Consider the following 16036-nt stretch of genomic DNA (forward strand, 5'->3'; position numbering starts at 1 on the left):
ATAAAATCGCACTGGAAAACAATGACATGTAGAAACTGTAGCATGCAAGTGGGCATGATAATACAGTGGCTGTTTGCACATGTCACATTTGCACACACAGACACACAGATAACTCTTGTGGCACAAATGTACACACATTTGGATCATGTCGCGTTCAGGCTCTGTCACGACATGGGAATACTTTCTGTTCTCTTTCTAGCCAATAAGTAGGGCTCTGTCTCACACAGGCTTTTTTCCCAACCATGCCAGTGAGATGTATTTTTGCCAGCTGCTGTTTCTGGAGCGTGAAACAAACCTGCACATGAAAGTAAATGCCTTCATTTATTGTGCACTGGTCAAGAAAATAATGCAAACCACTTATAATGGAGTGTGTTTACATATGCACACACAATTATAAGTTAAGGATGTGCATATCATTATTTTCCACACCAACTGGAGGTACAAGGAAGAGACCAATTTTCCTAATTTTATGAGTAACACTGAAGAATGAAAGAAGGCTTAGACAGCTTCTGTGACAGCTGGTAAAATATTACTGTAATAAACCACGTTAAGAACAAAGCTAAGCATTTAGAAGAGTATGCGAGTAAGAGCTTTGGTTACTGTGACTGCCTGCCGGCTGTCTTTGGACATCACACCTCTTGAGTGTCAGTTGTTAAGTTGTAGCTGCTTCTCCATCCCTATTTTTTTAAAATGTAAGGAGACTGTTAACCTTGCAGCACTTGACTCACCATCAAAATGTCTCTAATCACAGGACAATAGTGTAACTATCTTTTTATTAATGTCACCGCCTAAAATCTTATTACATATAAAACCATTAATTTCAAATTTTGGGTTTTGTGATAAAAGGTCAAGATTGGAACAATAATTACTGGAATAATATTATCACATCTTCAGATGGCATGAAGTCAAAATGAAAGTATTAAGAGTTCACAGGCCGAACAGACATAGGTGTCTAGTTATGGAAAAAAACTGGAACAAATCTCCTGAGGGGCATTTTGAGTCATTAACAGGACCTTAAATTGTTGTTCCTACGCTTTCCAGTGTTGTCTAACACATTGAAATCTGACTATGACCTCTTAACACCAGTGTTATAATTTTGTGTGCACATGATGAAAACAACAAGGTTCACCTCAACTGTTTTGGTGATTACGCCACCACTGTTCTGGAAGTGTCCGAAAGCTCATATTTGTTTATGTTTTCTAAACATAACAATAAGTAAAACTACTTAATGTCATTTGCTCCCTAGTTGGATCTGTTAAAGAAGCTTTAAGGTGAAAATATACTTGCTATTTAACCTCGCATTTACGTACACAAACGGCTGCATCGTGAGCGCTGTTGTTCACATATTTACTTGTGTACTACGCGTGTCACAAGCAAGTAGTCCACCAAGGAGTCCACCAGGGGGCGCACAAGGACTCATACCACATAGACCTACTGAATTTGTAGGACGTAAACAAAAAACTTGTCAACATTAAAGGATGCTAGCATTTGGTCAATTATGAGATCACAGCTTAAAAAATGACAGTAGCGGTTTTGTAGATGGTACTGTATGTAAGGCCCCTAAACAAATCTTAATGGATGAACACTGACATCCAAAAATGGCCAACGGCCTGCCACTCTCACTGCAGCAGTTACCGTTCATGCATTTCTTTTTTCCCCCATTTCACGTTGGTCTTGACACTGCCCCTGATGGTTATTCGCATAATCCATAGTGCGGAACTGTGGCGTTAACTTTTGAAGACATGCACAAACGACGCTTCAAACAAACACAAGACATGCATGGCAGCCAAGATAAGCACGTGTACACGTAATTTAAAACAAGTTTTCACCCTTAAACTTTACAGAAAACTCTTGGAGCCCAAAGTATAATATAAAAGTTTTATAAAACTGCCCTCACACCCAAATAAATAAACAGCAGCATTAAAACAAATTCAGAGATTTGCATGGAAACAAGATCAGTGTTTTGGACAGTAGTTGCTTCAAAATGTTAACAAACCAAAGAATGTGTTTTAGTGAATTATGCAGCTGAACTCCAAACAGCAGCTGAAAGTTTTTCTTACGTTTTCTGCTCAGGATGTTGTTTGAGCAGACCTAAAATCAAAAATATGAGAAGCAGTAGGATTGTGTATATAAGGCAAGCTAAATCTAAAATGTTGCACTGTGGCAAACTTCAAGGGCAGCACATTTACTTAGAGAACCAAAGTTTTAGGAATAACTACAATGAGTAGACGTCCCATGCATTATTTTTTTTTTTTTGCAGAGCTGCATTGCTAAGAAGTGCACAGGTTCACTGGGAGCACACACCTCACTATACACGCAGTAAGTTTACAATATTTTAATGGAGAAAACTGGGATTTAATGGATACATCGATACACTGCTGTGACTGTCGGACTGAGTCTCTCGCTTTCCCATTGGCATGCTAATGCAGCTCTGATGAATGTCAGGTGAATCCTTGCAGGACATACCTAAAATGAGAACATAAGTTTCACAATTTAACAATGTTGGCAACTTAGTTCACAGCTGGAAGGTGTAAAATATTCATATCTACAATATGCAAGTAAAGCAGTTTGCTTCAGTGAAAATAAACTGCTCTGTTTGCCTTGTGTGTTTCATTTGAGCTTTGACCTGTTAATCAGGATGGCATTTAGACATGCCATCAGCCATGGGAACAGCAACTACTGCTCATTTTCCTGTGATTTTAAGACCAATCTAACCTGCTTTGTTCAGACTTTATAAGTCTTGTGGTTGTATCACTCCCACCTCCTACACTGTTTTACCTAAACTGCATTTGTGTGTCTGTGAGAAAGCTGCAGCTGTGTTGATTTAACCTAATGTGGTGTTAAATGTGTTATAAAAGTTATTACTGTGAGACCAGGAAATGATGTGCTGGTGATTTCATAGGTTTCAGAGCACCAGAACTTAATAGCTTTGCTGCATCAACACAGATGATGATGATGAGAGAAAGAGATAGAGAGGGGAGTACAGGATGACACTCATATTTTCCAAGTTAATACTTAGTGACAAGTTACATCTAACATGCTCCCAGTGAATATTACAACTCACTCACTCGCAGATGACTAATAAATAATAAACTTCCCAGTGTGTTGTGGTTTATCGTGTGGGGGTATTTTGCATTGTGGATCACTGATGATGATGGTAAATCTGGTTAACATGAATGTCAAATTGCAGTAAGTCAACAAGTTTACAAATCATACGCACCTGACATTTTTTTGTCATATTTTTCTCAAAATAATAACTGCTAATAAGGAGGTTTTTCTTGCAGCTATCAAACTAATATACTTCCATCCATTATTCATTTATCTTGTGTAAATGTTCGTCAGTCCTTACATGTTTATTCTGACCATATATAATATTTTATTCTGGTAAACAATTTCTGACTTCGTTTTGCTCTTCTAGGCTTTTAAAGCTGTTGTTATACAAGCAAAACAAAGATGGGTTTTTAACACTTACTTCATTTACTGTTGTGCTCTCAAGATGTTTCAGATGATTGATTTGCATGGGAAAATCTGATCTTTAACTTTTTTTTCTCTTATTATCCCTGCTGCACTGCATCCCATTGACTTTGCTTAAACCTAAAATGAATGGCAGCGTGCCGCCCACAGTAAAACTGTTCTGTTGGCCGGGTCTAAGTTGAGCTTTTCTCAGGAGATGCAGCCTCTCAACAAGGTCGGATTTTCACTTCCAAGCTCATTTGTTTATAGATTCAACCACAATGTGTGTTCGCTGCAGATTGGAGCAATGTTTTTAAATTTTACAGTTTAATTATTATTTTTGGTGAAACAACTTTTTTTTTTTTTTTTTTTTTTTTTTTTACTAAATAGTTTATTGTAGTATTTTTAGTATATTCTATATGGGAAATTGAAGAAACAGAACAGAAAAAAACATAAACACTGTCAATGCGTTGCTGCGTAGTGTTAGCTCACAAGAACTGGATCAGGATCTCTCTCTTTTTTTTCTTTTGCCATTCTTTAACCTGCTCATAGCAGCTGTTAATGCCTCCATCAAGCACAAAACTGCCATACACAACACAACACTGCCATAAAATATGCCATAAATTATACATCTTTGTTTTTCTTGTGTAACAACAGCATTAGTATATATATATATATATATATATATATATATACCAAAATTAATTTTGGAATCTGTAATGGGTTTTGGTATTACCTTAAAAAGAAAAAAACTTTGTTAAACATTCCCTTTTATGTGCTAGTGCTACCAAATTTAAACTAGAAGCTTCAGAAATGGGTATTTTTATGTTTCTCAGCTAGCAGCTCACAGCTGCAGTCAACTATAGAATATATTTACCACAAATGGACATGAAAAAAAAAAAAATTCACTATTTTCAGCTCAGCAGGTATCTTTGTTTTCAAAATAAAATAAAATAAAATTCCAGCAGATGGTCCCCTTTATGTTATAATCTCTTTTATCTACACAGCAGGAAACCTAGCAGAGAAAAGAGCAGCTTATGGAAACACTGCTGTATAGATATGGTAAAGCTAAACTGTAAAGCTTCTTGTGGACCCACAGATCAGACTAAAGCAGAGTAGAATAAAATAGAGGGCTGGTATATGGATGACAATGGGTGGGATTCAGCTAAATAACTAAGCAAAATTCATCAAACATATCGTGTAAAATCCACAGCAGTTCTTGCTGTCACATGTACCCTGACCGATTTTGCAGATTTTCTATGCCTCTATCTATTTCTACCTTAACAAATGTAATTGTATTTTTTCATTCATTTAGTAACTTCCTACCCAATCTGATAATTCATCTGTCTAATATTCTCATCTATTTATCTATTATTTATGGAAAAACACAATAGATCCTGCTATATTACAAACTAGTCAACCGTAACTGGTAAATGCTGGGTGTTTATTTCCTAGATTGCTTTGCTGAATCTAACAGAACTGTGGGCCAGTTTGACAAAAGTATCAGCCAACTCTTCCTATAACACATCTTTGGCTAATTTGAATATGTTTTAAAGGCTCAGGCATCATTTCTGTGTTTTTGCTCCACCGCCGGAGAAGAGTGCTGACAGTTGTTTCTGACTGCCATGGAGTGAAAGCCCAGCTGTAATGGAGGTGGACAGCTTGTGACACTTTTGTTTGGCTATGACGATAGTGTCTCCAGTGACAAAGCTTTTCACACACACAAAATGACCAGAATCAATTGTGCTAAGACAGACTATTAACTTGGCTGCCTGCTTGATTAAATTGGTGTGAATATCAGATTTTTGGTTTATAAGTTGTGAAAATTGTATCTCATTTTCGTGAAAACAAATGCTTTGTGGATAGGGTTTGATAAACTGTTTCAAGATCTAACAGACACCTCTGCTGCAGTATGCTGGTGACAGAAAGTACATGAGCAGCACTGTCAGAGCAGCTCTGGTGTTGTTGTTTGTCAGCAGCATTGAGTTTTACAGCAGGTCATCAATGTTACAGAAACACTCAAAGCCTAACTGAGAAAGGCAGGAAAATAGACTTGATCCAGTATGAATGAAACCTGAACACTTACTCTTCTAGTTGAAGACCTGATCAGAAATCTTTTGAGATGACACTCAGATGGCATGAAATTCCAGAAACCTATTGCTCAAAAGCAGGATTCAAATATCCAGGATAAATAACTAAGCTGGGTTAATCAAATCCAAAACAAGGGCAACCAAAAATTGATTGCACAAAGAGCAAGCCAGGATGAGAGGATGCCATTGGTCATTGGTGCACTGGACTGGGAATGAAAAGGTGAACATGACTTTTTAATATAGTCCATAAATGAACACATTGCTTGTGATGTGAATTGATTGGTTTAATAGTCTACATCTTTTCATTTCAGATGATCTGCAAAGCTGGTCTGGCTAAGTCCATGACTCCAGAATCTTTCGGTCTTCTACAGTCCATCTGCACCTACCACACAACCTCTATTAATAATCACTTTTAATATCATGGCTGTGAGAGGAATGTCAGTCTATTTATGAGGTTGTGATGATGACATTTTGTATTCACAGGTGAATTCGCTGGTGTATCGCTGGTGGACAGAGGTTATGCCTGCCATTTTATTCACCTGACACCATCTACAGACCTTCAGGAAGCACATCAGACATATAATAATGCCCATGCCAGGACATGGGCACAAATAGAAATGACCTTTGACTTCCTGAAGACATGCTTTCAATGTCTTTATTACTTAAGGGTCAGCCCAGGCAAGACATGTAACATCACGGTGGCCTGTGCTGTCCTTCACAATGTGGCCTGCCTGAGGAAGGATAGAACCCCCAGAGCGCCACCATACGTGGACTGGGACAATCTTCTTGGACCCCTTGTGAGACCATATGCTGGTGCGGTTGGCCCTGGGTTCCTCCTAATGGAAGACAATGTGGCTGGAGTGTGTCAGCAGTTCCTGCAAGACGAAGACATTGATGCTATTGAATGGTCCGCCCGTTCCCCAGACCTGAATCCAACTGAGCACATCTGGGACATCATGTCTCGCTCCATCCACCAACGCCATGTTGCACCACAGACTGTCCAGGAGTTGGCGCCTGCTTTAGTCCAGATCTGGGAAGAGATTCCTCAGGAGACCATCCGCCACCTCAGGAGCATGTCCAGGCGTTGTAGGGAGGTCATACAGGCACGTGGAAGTCACACACACTACTGAGCCTCATTTTGACTTATTTTAAAGACATTACATCAAAGCTGAATCCGAGTGTAGTGTGTTTTTCAACTTTAATTTTGAGTGTGAATCCAAATCCAGACCTCCAGGGGTTAATAAATTTGATTTCCATTGATAATTTTTTTATGTGATTTTCTTGTAAGCACATTCAACTATGTAAAGAACAAAGTGTTCAAAAAGAATATTTCATTCAGATCGAGGATGTGTTAGTTTAGTGTTCCCTTTATTGGTTTGAGCAGTGTATAGATAGATAGATAGATAGATAGATAGATAGATAGATAGATAGATAGATAGATAGATAGATAGATAGATAGATAGATAGATAGATAGATAGATAGATAGATAGATAGATAGATAGACAGATAGATAGATAGTCTATGGGAAAGTGTTAATATCTAATTATATTAATTATTATTATTATTATTATCAAATGATAATAAAATCTAATGAAAAGTGTTTAAATAATGACAGTGGTTCTAGTTGAATGTGAAAACAATGTGTAGCAGCCAGTGACGTGACTGCTGACTGTAATAAGGGATGAGAATAAATAGATCCTGAATTTTAGCCTGGTCTGGAGCAGGAATAAATCTCCATGGTAACTTATATGTGCAGCCAGATTTTGGATGAGTTGAGCCAGGGTGACCAACATATCCCGGCTTAATCCCTTATCTTGGGTTTGTGCAATAGGCCCCAGTACATGAAGCTGCTGTGGACTGAATAAAGGTTTGCAGCATGTTCCACACATTTTACACTTTTAGTACTCAAACCAAAGTCCAGCTGCTGTGAGGTTAAAAAAGAAAAGCTGACGTATGACTGTATGAATTAAACAAAATAACTGTAAAAATTAAGAAACTGCTGCATGTTTTCAACTCTTGCATCTTGGGTACAATGAGAAATATACAAAAAAGTATTACAGCATCAACAGCTGTAAGGGCATCGTGGCAGCAAGGGGTTAAAGACACAACCCATAACCACACTGTCCAAGTTCATGTCCAGCTGAGGACCTTTTGCTTTATGTAATTTCACGTTTTTCCATATTTCTTCTCTCCTGTACAGAATCAAAAAAGGCATAAAATGTCCTTGTGAAAAAATTCATGAGCAGCCAATCTAAACATCACACTCCAGAATGGAGTACAGCTTCTCATCTTTATTCTGATAAATAATGCATAATAAAATTCAATTGGGAGGGGATTTACCTGAATACACCACTGGATCACATGAATCAATCTAATCTTTTCGTTCAAGACATGCACTTGCTACCTATTTTTTGGTCTGTGTGTCTGTTATTTTTTCGAAGGATTCTTTACTATGGGGAGATGGGGATGATTACAGCTTCTAACTCAACAGCTAACCCAGACTGCAGCCATTAGAGAAAATGCACATTTTTTCAATAACTTCTAGACTATTGTAGCCATTTGGTTCATCTTGGTGTCTAAGGACATGTCTCCAAGGTAAAGGATTCTAAATAAGATGTGGCATCTGTCCTGATGATGGAAATATATAGTGATATTAGCCTGAAGTATACATAAGAGTGTTGGTGTGGGGTTTGTAACTGGGTAGGCTGGTAGGGCCTTTTGGGGTTTTTCTCAGGTGAGTGACCCTATGGCTTGGTAGAAGTCTGTTCTCTCTGAGTGGTTTTTTTCTCAGTTCTGTTTTATTATCAAGTCTGTATGTCATCAACTGAGCTGTGGTTACAGCTTAACTAGGCCTACTTGTTCCAGTTTACAAGCAAAGGAGGGGAAACACTTAAAGAACCAAGCATGTTTGATTCCTCTATGAGTTTGCAATCTCTCAACTCCAGCATTTTAGTATCTGGCTTTTTTTCACTTTATTACATCACAGATCAAAACAATAAGAAAAATCATTTAGCTGGTAGCAATTAGTATCATGGCAACTGGTGCATTTGATAGCTTTACAGCCTTATTGATTTTAGACGGGCTGTATGCTGTGCCTCTTTTTGTTTGTTTGCTTGTTCTTATGAGATGCACCCTCTGCATTGTAGTTATTCTCTGTTATTACTGACTTCTATTTTTTTGCTTCCAGGTCAAAGCCAAATATAAGAACTGAGCATACATTAAACATCCAGGCATATCTGAATCTAGCTGAAGGCATTCACACACAAATAATTTGGCTTCCAACTCAATTATCTGGGTGTTAGTTTGACTTTAAATAGTCTGGTGCAGTATTATTTCAGTTTGACTAACATATATTATATATCATACCATATAAAGTCTGATTTTAGAGTTTTCCTATGTAAATCTACCAGGAGTTTAAATTTTATCACACACTGCAGCAGAGAAATATGGTCTGCAGGAAGCACTGGAACACAGAAAACAGTCTTCCAATGAGTTACATAATTCTCCTTCAGATAAGAAGAATCACATGAAGATCTTCACATCATCACAACAAATAAAAAGAGAAAGACTACACTATGAGCATATGTTTGAAAAACAAAGGACTTGCTGGCTTGAGAGAAGAAAATAGAAGAGCAAAAGCTGTCAGTCTTGCTTACCTTGACATTTGGCTTCCTTGTTGAGAATCCTCTGTACCATCCTGAAAGAGAACACAATCATCAGTGACTAAGATGAGCAACAAAGATTCAGTGAAGAGTTAAATGTGGTTATGAGTCAGAGCCTTGAGTGAATATTCAAAGTGACTCTGGCTTGAATATTTTCCAACAATTAAGTTTTTGACTAAAGAGATTTATGCTTAGAAATATAGTAAATGGAAAACAAAAACAACAACAAAGAATAAAAGCATTAATGCTACAGTGTGAGATATAGTCTTTGGTCCATAAATATTTGGAGAGTAACACAGCCTTCATAGTTCTTGTTATGTATACCAGCATACATCAATACTGTAGATCTGAAGCATTAAACTGTGGTGCAAGTGTGGACAGAGAATTAATTCGAGGGGTTGAACAAAGACATGTTGAGGTGTTATTAGACTTTCTGAGAGTTCCTTGTTCTTCATTTGGCTAGATGCTGTTAAAGCAGATTTTCATTTCCAGGAAAATCCTGCAATATCCACCACTCTTGTTTCCTGTGGATGTCCAGGCCTTTTTAAGTTGCTCAGCTCAACAGGGCACACTTTTTTTTCTCCTAATGTTAAAAACTGTGGATTCGGCAGCTCCTTCCATAAGATATTTGGGGAAAAGTAAAATATATATACATACATTTGGATGTAACTGTATGTGGTTTGATGTAATTCTACTACAAGGTAATCAAGATTTAAATCAGTATTAAATGTTTTTTAAAACGGTAAAAGAACAAAATGAGAAATGTGATAGAAATATTTTGCACTTTTCTGAGTTAACTGGGTCTTTTCAAAGCAAAACTATGAGAAACAAAGAGTCTGCCAAGCTTTAAACTATAGTTTATCCAGACTTTAAGAACCATTCTGAAATATATTTTGCATTCCATTATGATAGCATTTATATCAGTCTATTCTTTAACACTGTAAACTTAAATAAATGTAAAACTATGCAACACATGCATCTAGCTGTAACACACCAAGGGCACCAAAGTAGCTAAGGCCAGCTGTGTGTACACTGGATGCTATGAGATTATGAATGTGGATGACAAAGTCAGAGCGAGACACTGACAGACGTGATGGCTGCGAGCTGAAGACAGTTTTTCTTCTTTTAACTCTGCATGTGTGTGTGAGACTGTTTTTTTTTCTTTTTTTCATCTTTAGAAGGATATAGCAAACTTAAAAATGTATAAACATATATAAAGTCTTTAATAACTATTGCTGAATTTTATACAGTCATCTATTGTGTCTCGACTGAACTACATAAAAAAAGGATGAGATGAGACTGGCTTGTCATTGAACATCAACTTTAGGTAATAAACTAAATGCATATGTTGCAAGAAACTATCACTCTCAGTAACTTCACTTCACTTTACAGCCTTATTCCAAAATGGAATAAATACATTTTTGGCCTCAAAATTCTACACACAATACCCCATAATGAAAATGTGAAAAATGTTCTTTTTAATGAGTTTTGCAAATTTGTTAAAAATAAACACTAAGAAATCACAGGTACATAAGTAGAAGAAAGCCTAATGATAAAGGACAATTATGAAGACTTTATTGAGGAGTCCAGACCTGAGTTATGGACATTTTTTGTAGTGGACATCAGAGATTAAATTCTAAGGACAGTAAAATTTCACTGTATAAACAAACATGTATCATTTTCACATGTTTCTTAGGCTGAGTTGTGAAGTAGTAAAGAAGTAGGAGTTTTAAAACAAAATGTTTAAGACATTTTAGATTACTCAGTTGTGAATAATTTTCTATGGAAACTAGAATTTTAAGTCAAAATCTATCACAGTACAGCCCTCTTCATTTGAAGTCCAGAGCCAAAACCAGATTAGTGACACACACAGAAGTAGGCTGGTTTCACAGTACTACGCACAGCCCTGTGTGGCCTTCAGTACAGTACATGACTGTGTTCTTACAAGTAATGAAGCTTTCTTTTACAAGTCTCAGAAGAAACAACCATTCTTTCCACATGGATGGACATCCATTGCATGTCTCGGTGGAGGACAGAGCTGTCATCAAAGTTGACTCAACTTGAAAGAAAACCTTGACAGCTGAAAATGACTCATATCCAGGGGCAAAATATGTTGAGGAAAAGCACACAGACATCCTCACAGACAGCAGACATCATTTGTCTCCATCCAAGTGGAAAAGGAAATGATTGTGTCTGCAGCTTATTAGAAAAGTAAGGGTTGGAATACCATGGTTGGTGACAGAATGTGGCAAAAGATGACATCTATTTACATCAAAGTGATGTATATTACAAATTTGACTATCTTAGACTATCATCTGAGTTCTGCTACTTTTTTCTCCACTTTTAACAGAACTGACAAAGCTGCCAACAACAGAACCAGGTAAGTTCGTGACAAGATATCCAATTTGATTTTGAGAATGTTTGGAAAAGAAGTTTAAAGCTGAGAAGTTTCCTATAATACTGTGAAATAATGCCACCCAAAAATGCTTTAGTTCTACCATTTATAACCACAGTATCAGATGGGACGCATTACATTTACATGAGTTTCACTTTTCAGCGGCTCCGTAATCTGATCTAAATATGGAGATGGGGGTTTAATTGGCTGGTTAATTAATAACCAATCACGATTCATTTATCACCAGTGTTAAGAAGGCTGTGTATTCCCCAGCCTCTCATCTATATGATAATCAGACTGTAGCTGGAGCAGCCATGTCTGGGCATATTTGTAAATCTTGGAATGAAGTGTGTGTACGTGTGTGTGTAGCTACAAAAGTTTACTAAACCTGTAAGAATTCTGCATTTTTAAATATGATTGAAGGACAAGAAAAAGCATCAATTCATAAACCATAAATCCAATGGGAAAGTGTGTCCAACGTTTGGACTGATAGTCTGTGTGTGTTTACACTGTATTAAAAGACATGTCTATTATATATTTTTCATAAGATGTTTATATTTGGTGCAATGCAGATTTACTTTTAAAAATAGTAATCACTTTCTCTTTTATAACAGCACTCAAAGTGGTTACGAGAATAATCATTTAGCAGTGTTATCAGCATAATCCATAATAATAATAATTTAAAATCATTGCTAAAGGTGGGCAGAACTCAAGGGGCCACTGTTGTCACGTTAATGCAGGTTAAGACTGAACTCATAATGGAAACTGCATTACACAACAGATTTCCATCTAGCAATCAAATCAGGGAAATGTGAGCCTTAAACACAGCTTCATATCCCTGCAGAGCAAACCTCTGGCTCGGTTATGAAAAGAGGAACTGATTGTTGATGCACTAATAGTACCCATGAGGACATTTTTCATTGTAATTTCAGTTATGACAGTGATTTAAACGAGGTGTGAGCCGCAGCTGAGACACCACTTAAATTAAAGTGAACACAGTATCCTCAGTTTACAAAACACCGCTACTGTGTCCAAGTAAACTGTGTGAAAATATGTTTACTGGGCCGTCATACTAACAAATTAAAAATATTTGAGAAAGTTTCAGTCCAGCAAAGGATTTTTCCATCTTTCATGAATCGTGTGCTTGTACTAAGAAATAGGTTAAGCGGATGCTCCTTACGCATTACTGCATGAGTAACAATAACCAGAAGACTGAACATGTGCTCCTTCAAGGGTCCCCCCACCATCAATGCTTATTCATCAACAGCAACATCACCAAGACAACACTGTGATGGTGTAAGCTTTGATGCAACTGGAAGGGACCTTTGGTAACAAACTGTCATTCTTAGTTAAATTTCACAACAATGATATGCTGTAGTTTGTTCATTCTTTACAATATCTGGAGGAATCATCACCAGGCAGGCTCCTACCCAGGCTTTTTTTGGGAGCTAGTTCATAATGCTGCCTCTACTGTCATTGTCTGTGAGTTTAGTTCTAATGCAGTTTTACTGCAGTCTTCTCTGTTTGAAGTTCTGTGTTGTTTCCTGTTTTATTTTGTTAAAGAGGTAGTTCACCCAAAAATGTGTTTTTTGAGCTGCTGGACAGAGGTTATGCTGTCCACTATCACCTCATTCCCCTTGGGCCATGACACCTACCTGGTACTGTCATAGCTGCTAGGGTCTTATAAGACACTGTTTGCTATTTGCTACTATTACTCCCCTTTGCTGCTTTGTGTGTGACTGTTGCACAGGTCTTTAAAGGTGCGAAGGAAACGGCTCCTTTCTACAACTCCTTTATTTTATTTCTTCTCTTTAGTTTCTTTAAATTCATGAGATCATATAATATTATTCATGTGACAATATAAACAGACAGCACTCTGATCACTCAATTTCACTTCATTACGGCTTCCTCAGCGTCCTTCCTATCCTTTATATTTTCCTTTGAGTTCTTTAGAAGCTCGGCAACCCATGTGAGCATGTTTTGTGTTGGAACATTAATTCCTCATTGTGACGGTACGTGTAGTTGTGCGTTCCATAAATTTATGGTTCTGAAGTTCTGCCATGTGTGCTATGTATTTCAGATACAATCCTAGTGGAGCTAAACAGACTAAGGAACAAGTCAAGAACAAGTAAAAAAACATTACAACTTTTCATTACAATTAATGAAAAGTTGAACATGTATTTTCCTTCGAGGTCTCAATAAACAAAATAGTCTTTGAATGGCAATGTTTTCTTAACGTTTTCTGCATCTGCTGTATTCTTACTCGACAATATGACAAAATACTTTGCTTTAGGCACGTTTCACAGCTGAAGGTCTTATACCCATCCTGCCTTGAATTATTTACAAGCCTTTAATCTGTCTTTTATGCTCTTGCCCCTGAGAAGTGCGACTGTCGATTGACTAGGTAGTTGTAAATGTCAAGGTAAGGTAAATCAGGTAACAATACCTCCGTCAGTTGGATGTTTTGGAGTTTTTCTTAACCAGGAATTTGGAAAATCATATTGTTTTGCAGCACCAATAAGCGCACGTTTTTCAAAATATTGCTGTCTGACCACAAAAGTGCTGAACTGGTTTGGAAAGTGTGAAGTCTGCTAGCACCACCCTTGATGAGAAACTATTAATAGTCACTTGCAGGAGCACAGTCCCCGGTAGCTTTTTGCCACCCAACGTGGTGGGGTAAATGAACAGTGTGACGTCACTGAGAATGGTCTATTGGTTGTCTCTCATTCACATTCTTGAGCTTTCATAGAACAGCTGTGCACCTCCAACTAAAGGCTAATATAGTCTTAAATGTTATAACTGGGTTGTAGTTTCAGTGTGGAATTCAGGGATAGGATTCCCACTTCCTGCCATCCTTTTGTAAAAACAAAAATATAGTGTTTAGATCTATTCTTTATATATCACTGACACCATATCCATATGGGAGGACAAATTGGCAGGAATGGTGGCAGCTGTTGTAAAGGTCAGGAAAAGACCATTTCAGTGCAGACTTCCAGGCATTTTGAATACTTTGTGTACGTTCTGGATAGAACTGGATATTTTTGCAGGAGCAGTATTGCAAATGATGAGACATTAACCGACATAGTCACCATAAATGTTTTACTGACAAACATTCTCTGAAGCATATGAATTCTACCCTAATAAGCAACCATTATTTGGAGGGTATTTTCAAACAATATATTTACATGCTCAGATAATGACAGAAGCTGTGGGAATCTTGAAATTGTCATGGGGATTTTGGACAAAAGTTAGCCCTGGTTTGGCTGTGATAATCACTGTGTCCTACAGGACTGCTGTGATGCCAGCCTCTGCCTCATGCAGTAAGATAATAGGTTATGTCCCTTGCTAGCAGGATTGCATTTCATAACCAGAGCAAATTAGCTGCTGACTGGATGCCGTGAGAAAAGCTCAGCCTTTAATATGAGTCTGGTAGGTCAATACACAGAGACAGCTAGAGACGTGAAAATGTGCAGGAGAACTGAGGAAGTGGAAAAATAATATATATATAATAAATGATAACAGATGAGAGGATGAAAGAAAACAACAGAGGGGAAGATTGTAGGGGGTGACAACATGGGGGGGGGGGACACAAAAAAGAGAAGTAAAATCCATGCAATTTTCTCGCATCCATCAACAGAACATTTTCCCCTCCCTGCTTCTGAGGCATCATGCCCCTGGGGTAAAAAAAAAAAAGGCCCAATCAGCCGCTGGCACTAGATCGATGGTATGGTCCTCCCCAGCTGTGGATAATAGAGCACATTCTCACTCATTATCTACAAGACAACATTTCCTGGTCTCAGACATACTGGCTTAAGCAGCAAATTTGTGATACAAACTAGGAACAATAATGGGAGTAACATCAGCTAATAACTTGGGCTTCCATCCAGGCCTACGCTGGGCTATTACAGGCGATTTCCACCAATTATTTAACAGTACTGTGAATTCAGCAAAGAATATTGTTTTGTTTTTACAGTGGTAGTCTGTGCAGCATTAATGTGGAAGGCTATTCTATCTGGTGCTCTCATAGCAAGTGGGAGAAAAACATCAGGCCACAAGACTGCTGTTGTTATTACTGCTACTTGCACTGAAAAATGGTGTGAAAAAAAGTGACATGGTGTTGCCTTTTTGGATGACTGGGGACTCAATCAAATGTTGCAAAATAAATATATCTCAAAAACTTCACCCTTTCAGTCCAACTGCATCAAATCTGAGATGGAAGCCACTACATAAATCTCCATTGTCAAGACATAAGATTACAAACACAGACAGGTGAAGAAGAAAAATGTTATTATCTTTTTGAAGTGGCAACTGACGATGCAATTTTTTAAGATTTCAATCCAATTAGGCATCAGAAGGCTGTGTTGAAATAATAAATCCCATCCATGTAGGGCCTCTCTTCTGACTTACTGGTTGTAAAAGGGTTCACTAATAATGA

At 37.6% G+C, this 16036-nt stretch overlaps 1 protein-coding gene across 1 annotated transcript in view; it reads right to left on the bottom strand.

The window, feature by feature from the left end:
* Positions 1–16036, bottom strand: part of LOC121636950 (dedicator of cytokinesis protein 3-like) — a 135829-nt gene that overhangs the window by 99139 nt on the left and 20654 nt on the right. Inside the window, exon 7 of the mRNA XM_041980818.1 lies at positions 9201–9241. Coding sequence (XP_041836752.1) covers positions 9201–9241 — 41 coding nt within the window. The remainder of the gene's footprint in view (positions 1–9200; positions 9242–16036) is intronic.

Source organism: Melanotaenia boesemani, chromosome 3 (assembly GCF_017639745.1).
Source record: "Melanotaenia boesemani isolate fMelBoe1 chromosome 3, fMelBoe1.pri, whole genome shotgun sequence".
Taxonomy (NCBI): domain Eukaryota; kingdom Metazoa; phylum Chordata; class Actinopteri; order Atheriniformes; family Melanotaeniidae; genus Melanotaenia; species Melanotaenia boesemani.